Here is a 15,096-nt window from a genome sequence, read left to right on the forward strand (position 1 = left end):
TACAGGCAGAACAATGCCGGAACACCGCTACAGGCAGAACAATGCCGGAACACCGCTCCAGGGAGAATACAGAAAATGCAGAGTACAGGCAGAACAATGCCAGAACACCACTACAGGTAGAACAATGCCGGTACACTGCTACAGGGAGAATATAGGGTACAGGCAGAACAATGCCGGAACACCGCTACAGGAGAATTACAGGGTACAGGTAGAACAATGCCGAAACACCGCACCAGGCAGAACAATGCCGAAACACGGCTCCAGGGAGAACAATGCCGAAACACCGCTCCAGGGAGAACAATGCCGAAACACCGCTACAGGAGAATGCAGGGTGCAGGTAGAACAATGCCGAAACACCGCACCAGGCAGAACAATGCCGAAACACCGCTCCAGGGAGAACAATGCCGAAACACCGCTCCAGGGAGAACAATGCCGAAACACTGCTCCAGGGAGAACAATGCCGAAACACCGCTACAGGAGAATGCAGGGTGCAGGTAGAACATTGTCGGAACACCGCTACAGGCAGAACAATGCCGAAACACCGCTCCAGGGAGAACAATGCCGAAACACCGCACCAGGGAGAACAATGCCGAAACACCGCTCCAGGGAGAACAATGCCGAAACACCGCTCCAGGGAGAACAATGCCGAAACACCGCTCCAGGGAGAACAATGCCGAAACACCGCTCCAGGGAGAACAATGCCGAAACACCGCTCCAGGGAGAACAAATGCCGAAACACCTCTCCAGGGAGAACAAATGCCGAAACACCGCTCCAGGGAGAACAAATGCCGAAACACCGCTCCAGGGAGAACAATGCCGAAACACCGCTCCAGGGAGAACAATGCCGAAACACCGCTCCAGGGAGAACAATGCCGGCAACACCGCTCCAGGCAGAATACAGGGAACAGGCAGAACAATGCCGGAACACCGCTACTGGCAGAACAATGCCACAACACTGCTACAGGCAGAACAATGACGGAACACCGCTCCAGGGTGAATACAGAGTACAGGCAGAACAATGCCAGAACACTGCTACAGGGAGAATACAGGGTACAGGCAGAACAATGCCAGAACACCGTTACAGGGAGAATACAGGGAACAGGCAGGACAATGCCGGAACATGGCTATAGGGAAAACATTGGCTACAGGGAGAATACAGGGAACAGGCAGAACAATGCCGGAACACCGCTACAGGCAGAACAATGCCGGAACACCGCTACAGGGAGAATACAGGGTACAGGCAGAACAATGCAGGAACACCGCTACAGGCAGAACAATACCGGAACACTGCTACAGGCAGAACAATACCGGAACACTGCTACAGGGAGAATACAGGGTACAGGCAGAACAATGCCGGAACACTGATCCACGGAGAATACAGGATACAGGCAGAACAATGCCGGAACACTGCTACAAGCAGAACAATGCAGGAACACCGATACAGGCAGAACAATACCGGAACACTGCTACAGGGAGAATACAGGGTACAGGCAGAACAATTCCAGAACATTGCTACAGACAGAACAATGCCAGAACACCGCTACAGGCAGAACATTGCCGGAATACGGCTACAGGTTGAAAAATGCCAGAACACTGCTGCAGGGAGATTACAGGGTACAGGCAGAACAATGCCAGAACACTGCTACAGGGAGAATACAGAGTACAGGCAGAACAATGCCGGAACACCGCTACAAGGAGAACATTGCCGAAACACCGCTCCAGGGAGAACAAATGCCGAAACACCGCTCCAGGGAGAACAAATGCCGAAACACTGCTCCAGGGAGAACAATGCCGAAACACCGCTCCAGGGAGAACAATGCCGGCAACACCGCTCCAGGCAGAATACAGGGAACAGGCAGAACAATGCCGGAACACCGCTACTGGCAGAACAATGCCACAACACTGCTACAGGCAGAACAATGACGGAACACCGCTCCAGGGTGAATACAGAGTACAGGCAGAACAATGCCAGAACACTGCTACAGGGAGAATACAGGGTACAGGCAGAACAATGCCAGAACACCGTTACAGGGAGAATACAGGGAACAGGCAGCACAATGCCGGAACATGGCTATAGGGAAAACATTGGCTACAGGGAGAATACAGGGAACAGGCAGAACAATCCCGGAACACCGCTACAGGCAGAACAATGCCGGAACACCGGTCCAGGGAGAATACAGGGTACAGGCAGAACAATGCCGGAACACTGCTACAAGCAGAACAATGCAGGAACACCACTACAATCAGAACAATGCAGGAACACCGCTACAGGCAGAACAATACCGGAACACTGCTACAGGGAGAATACAGGGTACAGGCAGAACAATTCCAGAACATTGCTACAGACAGAACAATGCCGGAATACGGCTACAGGTTGAAAAATGCCAGAACACTGCTGCAGGGAGATTACAGGGTACAGGCAGAACAATGCCAGAACACTGCTACAGGGAGAATACAGAGTACAGGCAGAACAATGCCGGAACACCGCTACAGGGAGAACATTGCCAGAATACTGCTCCAGGGAGAATACAGAGTACAGGCAGAACAATGCCGGAACACCGCTACAGGTAGAACAATGCCGGTACACTGCTACAGGGAGAAAACAGGGTACAGGCAGAACAATGCCGGAACACTGCTACAGGTAGAACAATGCCGGTACACTGCTACAGGGAGAATACAGGGTACAGGCAGAACAATGCCGGAACACTGCTACAGGTAGAACAATGCCGGTACACTGCTACAGGGAGAATACAGGGTACAGGCAGAACAATGCCGGAACACTGCTACAGGTAGAACAATGCCGGTACACTGCTACAGGGAGAATACAGGGTACAGGCAGAACAATGCCGGAACACTGCTACAGGTAGAACAATGCCGGTACACTGCTACAGGGAGGATACAGGGTACAGGCAGAACAATGCCGGAACACCGCTACAGAGAGCACACAGGGTACAGGCAGAACAATGCCGGAACACCGCTACAGGCAGAACAATGCCGGAACACCGCTCCAGGGAGAATACAGAAAATGCAGAGTACAGGCAGAACAATGCCGGAACACCACTACAGGTAGAACAATGCCGGTACACTGCTACAGGGAGAATATAGGGTACAGGCAGAACAATGCCGGAACACCGCTACAGGAGAATTACAGGGTACAGGTAGAACAATGCCGAAACACCGCACCAGGCAGAACAATGCCGAAACACGGCTCCAGGGAGAACAATGCCGAAACACCGCTCCAGGGAGAACAATGCCGAAACACTGCTCCAGGAAGAACAATGCCGAAACACCGCTACAGGAGACTGCAGGGTGCAGGTAGAACATTGTCGGAATACCGCTACAGGCAGAACAATGCCGAAACACCGCTCCAGGGAGAACAATGCCGAAACACCGCTCCAGGGAGAACAATGCCGAAACACCGCTCCAGGGAGAACAATGCCGAAACACCGCTCCAGGGAGAACAATGCCGAAACACCGCTCCAGGAAGAACAATGCCGAAACACCGCTCCAGGGAGAACAATGCCGAAACACCGCTCCAGGGAGAACAATGCCGAAACACCGCTCCAGGGAGAACAATGCCGAAACACCGCTCTACAGGGTACAGGCAGAACAATGCTGGAACACCACTACAGGCAGAACAATGCTGCAACACCACTCCAGGGAGAATACAGGGTACAGGCAGAACAATGCTGGAACACCGCTCCAGGGAGAATACAGAGTACAGGCAGAACAATGTCGGAACACCGCTACAGGGGGAACACAGGGAACAGGCAGAACAATGCCGGAACACTGCTACAGGCAGAACAATGCCGGAACACCGGTCCAGGGAGAATACAGGGTACAGGCAGAACAATGCTGGAACACCGCTACAGGGGGAATACAAGGAACAGGCAGAAAAATGCCAGAACACAGCTACAGAGAGAATACAGGGTACAGATAGAGCAAGGCCTTAACACCGCTACAGGAGAATACAGGGTACCGGTAGAACAATGCTGGTACAAGAATCAGTATGGCGGGGAGATGGTTACACTTTAGTCCAGCTCAGTGCCCAACCTCCCGCACCGTCATCTTCTCACAGATCTAAAACAAATTAAAATTGGCGCAGGCAGTGGGAATTTAGAGTAGTACTAGTCAGTAGTACCCAGTAGTCATCACACCAGATCTACGGGAACACAACCTTAGTTCAGCTGTGATGTTTATTGTTTAATATCTATTATGAGACGTGTTACCCAGCACTGGGAGGTAGTGACATTACTCTCAGTCATGGGCTTCCAGCCCTCCTTTATAACCTTTCTACACGTTGGAACATGGAGTAAACCACCTCATATATCACAAAGATCGGTGTGGATCGTGACTTCTACTTTTTAGGAATACGGTTGGTGTTCAACCCGACCACATACATCCAGAGCTGTCTCAGACTCTCCAGTGCCCTAGCCTAGGTCTGGGACATTTAGGAAAGTAAAGCATATAAAAGGAGTGACTGTGCATCTTGGCATGTTACATTGGAGGGGGAGGTAAATTTAAAATGTAGGGACAGATTTATAGTTGGAGTAGGCCATGTCCTAGATCAACGTTAAATGTCAGTGTAACTATAAAGCTTTCACGTATTTGTGCTACACGAAAAATCAGACAGTACTTTCCTCATGTGCAAAATAATAAAATAATTTGCACCACTTGGATTGTAACATGGTTTGTCCCAGAGAAAACTTTTTGTTGTTTTGCTCTTCTTAATGACTCCAGCCCTTTGTCTTTAAATCTCAAGCCCAAACTAATTCACAGGATTATATTGAAGATGCCCTCTGGATTCAACGGCATCCAGGAAGAGCAATAGGAAGCGGCTCCAGCGCTGCTGCTCTCCGATCTCCAACCGTCCCCTTCTCTCAGCCGCTCTGTCGCAGGGTTCACATCAATTCTGCCTTAAGTTTCCGTAAGAAGTCCCAGCGCTGCCCGATCCTGTTCTCCACACCCCATAAACTGGGCCACCAAGGTGCAGACTCCTATAGTCTATGGTGTTTGTTGAAAGGTTGTGCCACAAGGTTCTACAGGGCATGTTCTCTTCACTTGGGTAAGAGGTGAAGCAGAAGGTGTGGAAGGAAGGTATGTCAATTTGCAGATGACACAATTGATCTCTACTGGTAGGTGGGATATTTCAATGATTAAATATTAAGCTGTGTTAGGAATGTATAGAACAATGCCATGGAACCTACATTTTAATGTATGAGCCACCAGGGGAATGTATTGGTGTTCAATTGTTTATTTTAGCATAGAACCAAAGTATCAATATGCCATTGTTCTGTGGCCCCAAAAGAGTTTGCCCCCAAAAGAAATAATCACACTGACAATCGGGATGCCCAGGAACTGATTCTGAGATCTCCTTTACGACCTCAGCCAACATAATTTACTAAAAGAGGACAAACATCCAGCAGATATACACTGATCAGCCACAGCATTAAAACCACCTGCCTAATATTCTGTAGGTACCCCTCGTGCTGCCTAAACAGCTCTGACCCGTCGAGGCATGGATTCCATAAGACCTGAAGTTGTCCTGTGGTATCTGGCACCAGGACTTAAGTCCTGTAAGTTGTGAGGTGGGGCCTCCATGGCTCGGACTTGTTTTTCCAGCACATCCCAGATGCTCGATCGGATTGAGATCTGGGGACTTTGGAGGCCAAGTCAACACCTTGATCTCTATCTCATGTTCCTCAAACCATTCCATTTCTGTGTGGCAGGGAGCATTATCCTGCTGAAAGAGGTCACTGCCATCAGGGAATACCGCTGCCACGAAGGGGTGTACTTTGTCTCTGACAATGTTAAGGTAGGTGGTACGTGTCATAGTAACATCCACATGAATGTCAGGACCCAGGTTTCTCAGCAGAACATTGCCCAAAGCATCACACTGCCTCCGCCGGCTTGTCTTCTTCCCATAGTGCATCCTGGTGCCATCTCTCCCCCAAAGCACCTGGCCATCCACATGGTATAAAAGAAAACCTGATTCATCAGACCAGGCCACCTTCTTCCACTGCTCCAGGGTACAGGTCTGGCCCTCACGTGCCCTGTTAGTGCTGTACAGTTGCATGAGCACTTTGACCAGTGTGGGGCTACGCAGCAAGCTGCGATGCTCTGTGTGTTCTGACCCATTTCTATCATAGTCAGCATTAACTGTTTCAGAAATTTGTGCTACAGTAGCTCTTCTGTGGAACTGAACCAGACATGGTCACCAATTATCTTTCCTTAGACCACTGTTGGTAGGTACTAACCACTGTATACCGGGAACACCCCACAAGGCTGCTCGTCTTGGAGATGCTCTGACCCAGTCGTCTGGTCCTTGTCACAGTTGTCAGATCGTTACGTTTGCCCATTTTTCCTGCTTTCAACACATCAACTTGAAGAACTGACTGTTCACTTGCTGACTGGTGTCATTATAGCAATACAATCAATGTTATTCACTTCACTGGTCAGTGGCTTCAATGTGGCTAATTGGTATAGTTGACTGAAGAAATAAAAGGATTTAGACAGGATTGGGATATAATCATATTATGTAATGACGTTTGTCATTAGGATTATACATTATTACAACAAAAGAAAAAAACTAAAACGAGGAGAAATCTAGAGGAGCCAAAAAATTATATTGTAAGTTACTGTTCTTACACAGGTGTAGTACGTATTAACGGTGCTGTAAGCACTGAGTGTATACACCGACAGACAACCCCAATCATAACACCCTGGCATGTCAGAAATACAGACTTCTGCATACACAGACACATGTTGTGTGCTATGATTCGGCTACCAATAACAGGGCCAGAGACACTAAGCAGGGCTTCCTATACCAGACACACTGAGAGGGGCTTCCTATACCAGACACACTGAGCGGGGCTTCCTATACCAGACACACTGAGCGGGGCTTCCTATACCAGACACACTGAGCGGGGCTTCCTATACCAGACACACTGAGCGGAGCTTACTATACCAGACACACTGAGCGGAGCTTACTATACCAGACACACTGAGCGGAGCTTCCAATACCAGACACACTGAGCGGAGCTTACTATACCAGACACACTGAGCGGAGCTTCCTATACCAGACACACTGAGCGGAGCTTACTATACCAGACACACTGAGCGGAGCTTCCTATACCAGACACACTGAGCGGGGCTTCCTATACCAGACACACTGAGCGGGGCTTCCTATACCAGACACACTGAGCGGAGCTTACTATACCAGACACACTGAGCGGAGCTTACTATACCAGACACACTGAGCGGAGCTTACTATACCAGACACACTGAGCGGAGCTTACTATACCAGACACACTGAGCGGAGCTTACTATACCAGACACACTGAGCGGAGCTTCCAATACCAGACACACTGAGCGGAGCTTACTATACCAGACACACTGAGCGGGGCTTCCTATACCAGACACACTGAGCGGAGCTTACTATACCAGACACACTGAGCGGAGCTTACTATACCAGACACACTGAGCGGAGCTTACTATACCAGACACACTGAGCGGGGCTTCCTATACCAGACACACTGAGCGGGGCTTACTATACCAGACACACTGAGCGGAGCTTACTATACCAGACACACTGAGCGGAGCTTCCAATACCAGACACACTGAGCGGAGCTTCCAATACCAGACACACTGAAGCTTCCAATACCAGACACACTGAGCGGGGCTTCCAATACCAGACACACTGTGCGGGGCTTCAAATACCAGACACACTGAGCGGGGCTTCCAATACCAGACACACTGAGCGGGGCTTCCTATACCAGACACACTGAGCGGGGCTTCCTATACCAGACACACTGAGCGGGGCTTCCTATACCAGACACACTGAGCGGGGCTTCCTATACCAGACACACTGAGCGGGGCTTCCTATACCAGACACACTGAGCAGGGCTTCCTATACCAGACACACTGAGCGGGGCTTCCTATACCAGACACACTGAGCGGGGCTTCCAATAACAGGAGCAGGCACTTTACTGTAAACATAGTTTTATTTGGTGTTAACACACGCTCCATTGTATATATATTCCCACCACTCGGCAAGCGTATAATTCACCATTACTGGCCATAAAAAGCAGATATTAGGAAGGAACGATGAGAAAGCTCATGGCAGAGACCCCAGACACCCGGGGTGGGCTTAGGGGGCACCAGACATCACCTGCTTTCAATATGAGAGTTCATCTGCTATAGCTCCTGTCAATCACATTTTAAATTCGCTCCAAATCAGTCTAAACCCCTTGTGTCAGGCATTCTGTGTGGGGCAAAGTCTTAATTGTACCTGGCTCAGAATTATCTCCGCTGGTCTCTCATCACCACCACAAGAATAACAACTCCCATGGTGTCCATCATCACATGATAACTTATTCTCCATCCAACGCAATTTCATTTCGTTCCAGTAATCACCTCCCAAATTAAGATGCTGTCCCTCTCTTGGTTGGACTGGGAATATCAGTCTCCCCTCCCATGACCTGGAAAGTTCAATTGCCCTACCCCAGAGGGACTGGATAATTCAGATGTCCCTCCCTATGCTTGGAGGGGGTAGTTCAAATGCCCCCTCCCCCTAAATGGCATGAGTAAATTATTTTTCCCTCCTCTCGCTTGGACTGGGTAATGCAATTGACTCTCCTCTAGGATGCGACCCCCCCCCCCCTCCCTTGGACTGGGTAACTAAGATGATCCTCTCCTCACCTGACCTGGGTAGTTCAGACACTCCTTCTCCCTTGGACTGGGTTATTCAGATGCCCCTTTCCCCCAGCTTAGACTGGATAATTCAGATGCCCCTCCCCGCCCCCCGCTTAGTCTGGGTAATTCAGTGCCGCTTTCTCATATAGACTGGGTAATTCAGTTGCCTCTCCCCCCCACTTAGACTGGGTAATTCAGTTGCCCGTTCCCTCAGTTGCCCCTCCTCTGGGATGGATTACAGAATCTTGCCGCCTCTCCTCCTTCGATCACACTGGCTGGACTGGTGAATTTGGTTCAGTGTCTCCCTTTTCGACTAGAGACTCTGCAGATTTGCTCCGCTGTGCACAGGCCGGATTGTCGTGTAGCATTCCTGTGTCTTCTCCGTCATCATCACCCTTCACCTGGCAGAGACATACCTCTATCCCCGAATCCCCAGTTAGTCTCCTCTGTCTGTAAGGTTCTTCCTCAGTTTCCTCATCCACCTCCTCAATGACCCAGCAGTGGTGACCGTCAAAGAAATCCACATACGAGGAGAAGGCCGTCTGCTTGTGAAGAGTATGGTCACTGCCACAAGCCCCCTCCTCTTCCGGACTCTGTTCCCAGCTCCCTTCCTCGCTGGCTGTACTTCCCAGGCTGGTGACCGTCTCATCTGTCACCTGGACGGAGAATGAGCTACTTCTAGACAACATGCACCCCGAGCTACAAGAGCAACTGCTTGAGTGATCAGAGCTGGGAGTGAGGGAGGGAGGATCGGAGGGTGGAGGTGGTGAGGAAGAGGGCAGCCCCAGCTGGGTAAGGATGGAATTGTAGGGAGGAGGAGGGGTAGTGGGTCGATGTGCAACTTCTTCATAGGCTGGAAGTTTAAAGGACGACAACACCCCTGAGGAGAGAAAGACGAAGAAAATAAGAAAGCAGAAGGAGAAGCGGACAATGTGATCCCAGGCATCAAAAATGTGTGTGTCATGAATATATTTATTCACTAAAATAAAACCATTCAACTAATGTCATTAATGTAATTGTAAATAATATTATTTCTAGTGCAATCTATCAATATTTATTATAGTAATAGTATGTCTGAATTCAGTTGACTGAAGATACCCGTCCTACCCTACAGACAGTAGAGAGAGAGGATCCAGCATCCTAGTAACTGTCCTACCCTACAGACAGAAGAGGGAGAGAGGATCTAGCATCAGAGTAACTGTCCTACCCTACAGACAGTAGAGGGAATACAGCGTCCGAGTAACTGTCCTACCCTACAGACAGAAGAGGAAAAGAGGCTCCAGTGTCCGAGTAACTGTCCCTTTCCCTACAGACAGAAGAGGGAGAGAGGATCCAGCATCCTAGTAACTGTCCTACCCTACAGACAGAAGAGGGAGAGAGGATCCAGCATCCTAGTAACTGTCCTACCCTACAGACAGAAGAGGGAGAGGATCCAGCGTCCGAGTAACTGTCCTACCCTACAGACAGAAGAGGGAGAGAGGATCCAGTGTCCGAGTAACCGTCCTACCCTACAGACAGAAGAGAGAGAGGATCCAGCATCCTAGTAACTGTCCTACCCTACAGACAGAAGAGGGAGAGGATCCAGTGTCCGAGTAACTGTCCTACCCTACAGACAGAAGAGAGAGAGGATCCAGCATCCTAGTAACTGTCCTACCCTACAGACAGAAGAGGGAGAGGATCCAGTGTCCGAGTAACTGTCCTACCCTACAGACAGAAGAGAGAGAGGATCCAGCATCCTAGTAACCGTCCTACCCTACAGACAGAAGAGGGAGAGAGGATCCAGCATCCTAGTAACCGTCCTACCCTACAGACAGAAGAGGGAGAGGATCCAGCATCCTAGTAACCGTCCTACCCTACAGACAGAAGAGGGAGAGAGGATCTAGCATCCTAGTAACCGTCCTACCCTACAGACAGAAGAGGGAGAGAGGATCTAGCATCCTAGTAACCGTCCTACCCTACAGACAGAAGAGGGAGAGGATCCAGTGTCCGAGTAACTGTCCTACCCTACAGACAGAAGAGAGAGAGGATCCAGTGTCCTAGTAACCGTCCTACAATACAGACAGAAGAGGGAGAGAGGATCCAGCATCCTAGTGACCGTCCTACCCTACAGACAGAAGAGGGAGAGGATCCAGTGTCCGAGTAACCGTCCTACAATACAAACAGTAGAGGGAATACAGCGTCCGAGTAACTGTCCTACCCTACAGACAGAAGAGAGAGAGGATCCAGCATCCTAGTAACCGTCCTACCCTACAGACAGTAGAGGGAATACAGCGTCCGAGTAGCCGTCCTGCTCTACAAAGAGAAGAGGGAAAGCACAGAGTCTTGAATAAATAAATTCTCTTCAGTGGTTAAAGTATTAATCCTTACAGTTTTTATTTTATGAGTTTCGCCATCTTATTGTTATCTTTGTCGCTATGTATACACTTGGGTGGGAATTTGGAATTGCCTCACACCAGCCCAGGCAGCCGACACTGAACCTAATGTACATGTATGTACGTTGCAGGGTGAGGACATTTAATGACATATAGATACACAGGATGAGCACTTACTAAGGTCTAGCATAGATGGAGGATAGTGGCAGGCACGGTGGTAAGCAATAAGGTTAATCTCTCGCTGCCTTTGTTGATGCTGTAGGCGCAGTTTGGCGCGGCGGTGGCGATAGGCGCAGCAACAAGTGAGGAGGATCAGTACAGTCCACAGGAGCCAGAACCCTGCGGAGGAGGAAGAAAAGTCATATTATAGCCTCTAAAGTCTGAAGGTTGTTTGATGTCCTACTGTAAGACAACAGTTCAGGTGCCGCTCATGCGGTGTGCAGGGCCGGATTAAGGGAATGGAGGCCCCTGGGCTAAGGGGCCCTCCATTCCCCGCGAGGCCCCCAATGTGAGCTGTCCGCCGCCCCCGCCCCCCGCAAGGACCCCCCCAAGCACTTACCTGTCAGTGCAGTCCTCCGTCCCGGCGCGCTGTAAGCTCCTTACTGAGATCTCGCGAGAGTTCATGAACTTTCGCGAGATCTCCTCAGTAAGCAGACTACAGCGCGCCGGGACGGAGGACTGTACTGACAGTGCTCAGCAGCATTGATCGGGCCAGGGCGCCCCCGACCGATCAATAATGCTGCTGAGGAGTTTGAAGGGCCCCCTGGATGCCCGAAGCCCCTGGGCTATAGCCCAGTTAGACCTCGGGTTAATCCGGCCCTGGCGGTGAGACACATTCAGCTCTTATTATGTCTGTCCTTACTGATTAGAAGAGTTACACAATAAATCAATAGTCTGATCTATCACAGACCAAGGGTTATATTTACTAATCTGCAGGTTTGAAAAAGTGTAGATGTTGCCTATAGCAACCAATCAGATTCTAGCTGTCATTTTGTAGAATGCAATAAATAAACGATAACTAGAATCTGATTGGCAACATCGCTACTTTTTCAAACACGCAGTATATTAAATATACCCCCAAGTGATGATCAGATGAACAGTGCACACACACAAGGCCTTGCGGTCATTATTTTGGCCTAACTGCAAAGCATCTCGTTCATTTTATTCTATTATATATGTGCATTAACTGGAACAATCACCATTAATGTAACCAGCTTACGTATTAAAACTACATGTGATATTACTCCATACTTTAACCAAAAATATACACCGGTCCAAGATTTAAGCCCTAGCCCTAACATTAGTCCAAGACATTCCCAAAATGTACACCTATCTCTGGTCCGGGTAATCCCCAAGTCTGAGCTGTCAGTTTTGCCTGAAACGTACAACCCCGTCTGTAGCTGGATCACTTATAAATAACTTATTGTATACATTTATTTAAAGGAAATAGCACAGGACGCTTATTTATATAATTACAGATGTACTGGTTTTGTTGTATCGTGTGGCACATTGTATAGGAAATGCATTCATTTCTGAGGTATATGTCTGATGCAATAAGCATTTGTTTGAGGAGTTTGTTGTGTAGCTTCGAGAGGAAGTCCTCATTAAGGCTAATTAATTCTATTCAATGTGAGTGACCAACACTCAAATACACAACATGGAGTCGTTACCCATATCCTGTCTGGATAAAGGAAAAGGAACACAGATAAATGTAAATTTTGTTAAGTATAAATTTCATTTAAATACATGTTTGGGGAAACATATTGTACCCAGATACTAAAAATAATTCAGACTTCTTAGGGACTAGCACATAGTCCAGGAGGCTGGCTTACCCCCTGCTCGCCTGTGTCCAAAGCTGTATAAAAGCACTGGTTTGTACTGAAATGTATCATTATTGTTCTATCTGACCTGATCACTGGTACCTTCAACCAGTGTGATCTGTCCTTATCAGGACACTGGAGCTAATAAACATCACTTGCTTCAAGATCCTGCTTTATCAACTTCTTCCATGCTGTATTTCCTGTGACCTACAGATTAGACTCAAATCTAATCCGTTTCTGGCTGTTCTGAGGTGTGGACCCAGCATCCAGTACCACAGGCTCTGCCCACTACCCAGCAACTCTGGCCAATGCGATAGGCCAGGGGGGATCCATCCACAGCAACCCTGATCTATAGTAAGAGGTCAGGGGTACCAGCCCAGGTACACCAGTAAGGGGGTACACTAGCAGCAACAGTTACCCAGAAGGAGCCCGGTTCTGGATGCCGTGAAGGAGTCCAGTGGTGGCAGAACTTAAGCCCCTCCTACTGCGGTTAGAGGGCGCATTTGGGATAAAGAAAGGGAACGGTGGCAAAGTAAGCCCAGCAACCACAGACAGGGTGGCATAGGCGGTCCATCCTGTCACACTGTTCTAAAATCCTTCCCCGTGCCCAGTACTGCTCTCCCAACTATGTGATAAAAGTCCGGATCAGCAGAAGTGGGAAGATTTCAGCTGATATTACTGACTCCCCTCATTCCAACCAGCCCAGTCTTTTTCTAGACAGGCAGATTATCTGTCATCGATGGGAGTGCACAGGAACAAGCAAAGCTACAGTGTGTGTGCAGAACACCCCACCGGACAGCATAAGCCACAGATCCCAGGTAAGTGACCTTTTGGAACCAGGTTGTACTTGGGATATTCTACACACACCGGAATTTTCAGTTTTTGGATGTAATTATTTAATCCCAACCTATTCTACAGCGATACCAACCCTAATAGTAGTATAATGGTGGAAAATGACCAACTGAGTGCGTCTGACTCCCAAGTAAAGTCCTTCATTCAAGTTACATTATTTGTGATGTCATGCAAGCTTTCAAATATGTTCATGGACATGTAGCCACTAGGTGGCAGTGCTGTATGAGAACACATAGAATAAATCAGGTATCATACGTAGGAGGAATCACTTACACCATAGCTCATAGTAGTAGGTACAACAGCCGGTCTCCCCGCAGCAGTGGCCACTCTCACAAACGTACGGCTTATTATTAATCCCCGGACAGTGCTCCCGGGCCTGCGAAGAGGACAGAGAGGTTACTGGATGTATTACGTGTACGGCTTATTATTAATCCCCGGACAGTGCTCCCGGGCCTGCAGAGAGGACAGGGAAGAGGAAGAAGAGGAGAAGGCGGAGTGGGCAGTAGGAGAAGGATTCGAAGAAGAGTGAAGAGGAGGAAGAAGAGGAGGAGGAAGAGGAGAAGAAAGAGGAAGAAGAGGAGGAGGAAGAGGAGAAGAAAGAGGAAGAAGGGGATGAGGAAGAGGAGAAGAAAGAGGAAGAAGGGGATGAGGAAGAAGAGGATAAAGAAGAAGAGGCGGAAGAAGGAGGAGGCGGAGTGGGCACTAGAAGAAGGATTGGAAGAAGAGTGAGGAGAAGAAAGTGGAGGAAGAAGGAGAAGGAGGAGGATGAAGAAGGAGGAAGAGGAAGGAGGAAGAGGAAGGAGGAAGAGGAAGAGGAAGGAGGAAGAGGAAGGAGGAAGAGGAAGGAGGAAGAGGAAGGAGGAAGAGGAAGAGGGAGGAGGAAGAGGAAGGAGGAAGAGGGAGGAGGAAGAGGAAGGAGGAAGAGGGAGGAGGAAGAGGAAGAGGGAGGAGGAAGAGGAAGAGGGAGGAGGAAGAGGAAGAGGAAGAGGGAGGAGGAAGAGGAAGAGGGAGGAGGAAGAGGAAGAGGGAGGAGGAAGAGGAAGAGGGAGGAGGAAGAGGAAGAGGGAGGAGGAAGAGGAAGAGGGAGGAGGAAGAGGAAGAGGGAGGAGGAAGAGGAAGAGGGAGGAGGAAGAGGAAGGAGGAGGAAGGAGGAAGAGGAAGGAGGAAGAAGGAGGAAGAGGAAGAAGAAGGAGGAGGAAGAAGAAGGAGGAGGAGGAGGAAGAAGGAGGAGGAGGAGGAAGAAGAAGAAGAAGGAGGAGGAGGAGGAGGAAGAAGGAGGAGGAGGAGGAGGAAGAAGGAAGAAGGAGGAGGAAGGAAGGAGGAAGGAGGAGGAAGGAGGAGGAGGAGGAGGAAGGAGG

General features: G+C 49.3%; 1 protein-coding gene across 1 annotated transcript; it reads right to left on the minus strand.

The window, feature by feature from the left end:
- Positions 1 to 7,984: 7,984 nt before the first annotated feature.
- WBP1 (WW domain binding protein 1) lies at positions 7,985 to 14,156 on the minus strand (the record flags this gene model as incomplete). Its single annotated transcript, XM_075193680.1, has 3 exons — positions 7,985 to 9,574; positions 11,244 to 11,405; positions 14,012 to 14,156. Coding segments are annotated over 3 exons (921 nt in total), but the record flags the coding sequence as incomplete, so codon positions are not given.
- Positions 14,157 to 15,096: the final 940 nt, after the last annotated feature.

This window comes from Mixophyes fleayi (genome assembly GCF_038048845.1).
Source record: "Mixophyes fleayi isolate aMixFle1 chromosome 1 unlocalized genomic scaffold, aMixFle1.hap1 SUPER_1_unloc_2, whole genome shotgun sequence".
NCBI lineage: Eukaryota > Metazoa > Chordata > Amphibia > Anura > Limnodynastidae > Mixophyes > Mixophyes fleayi.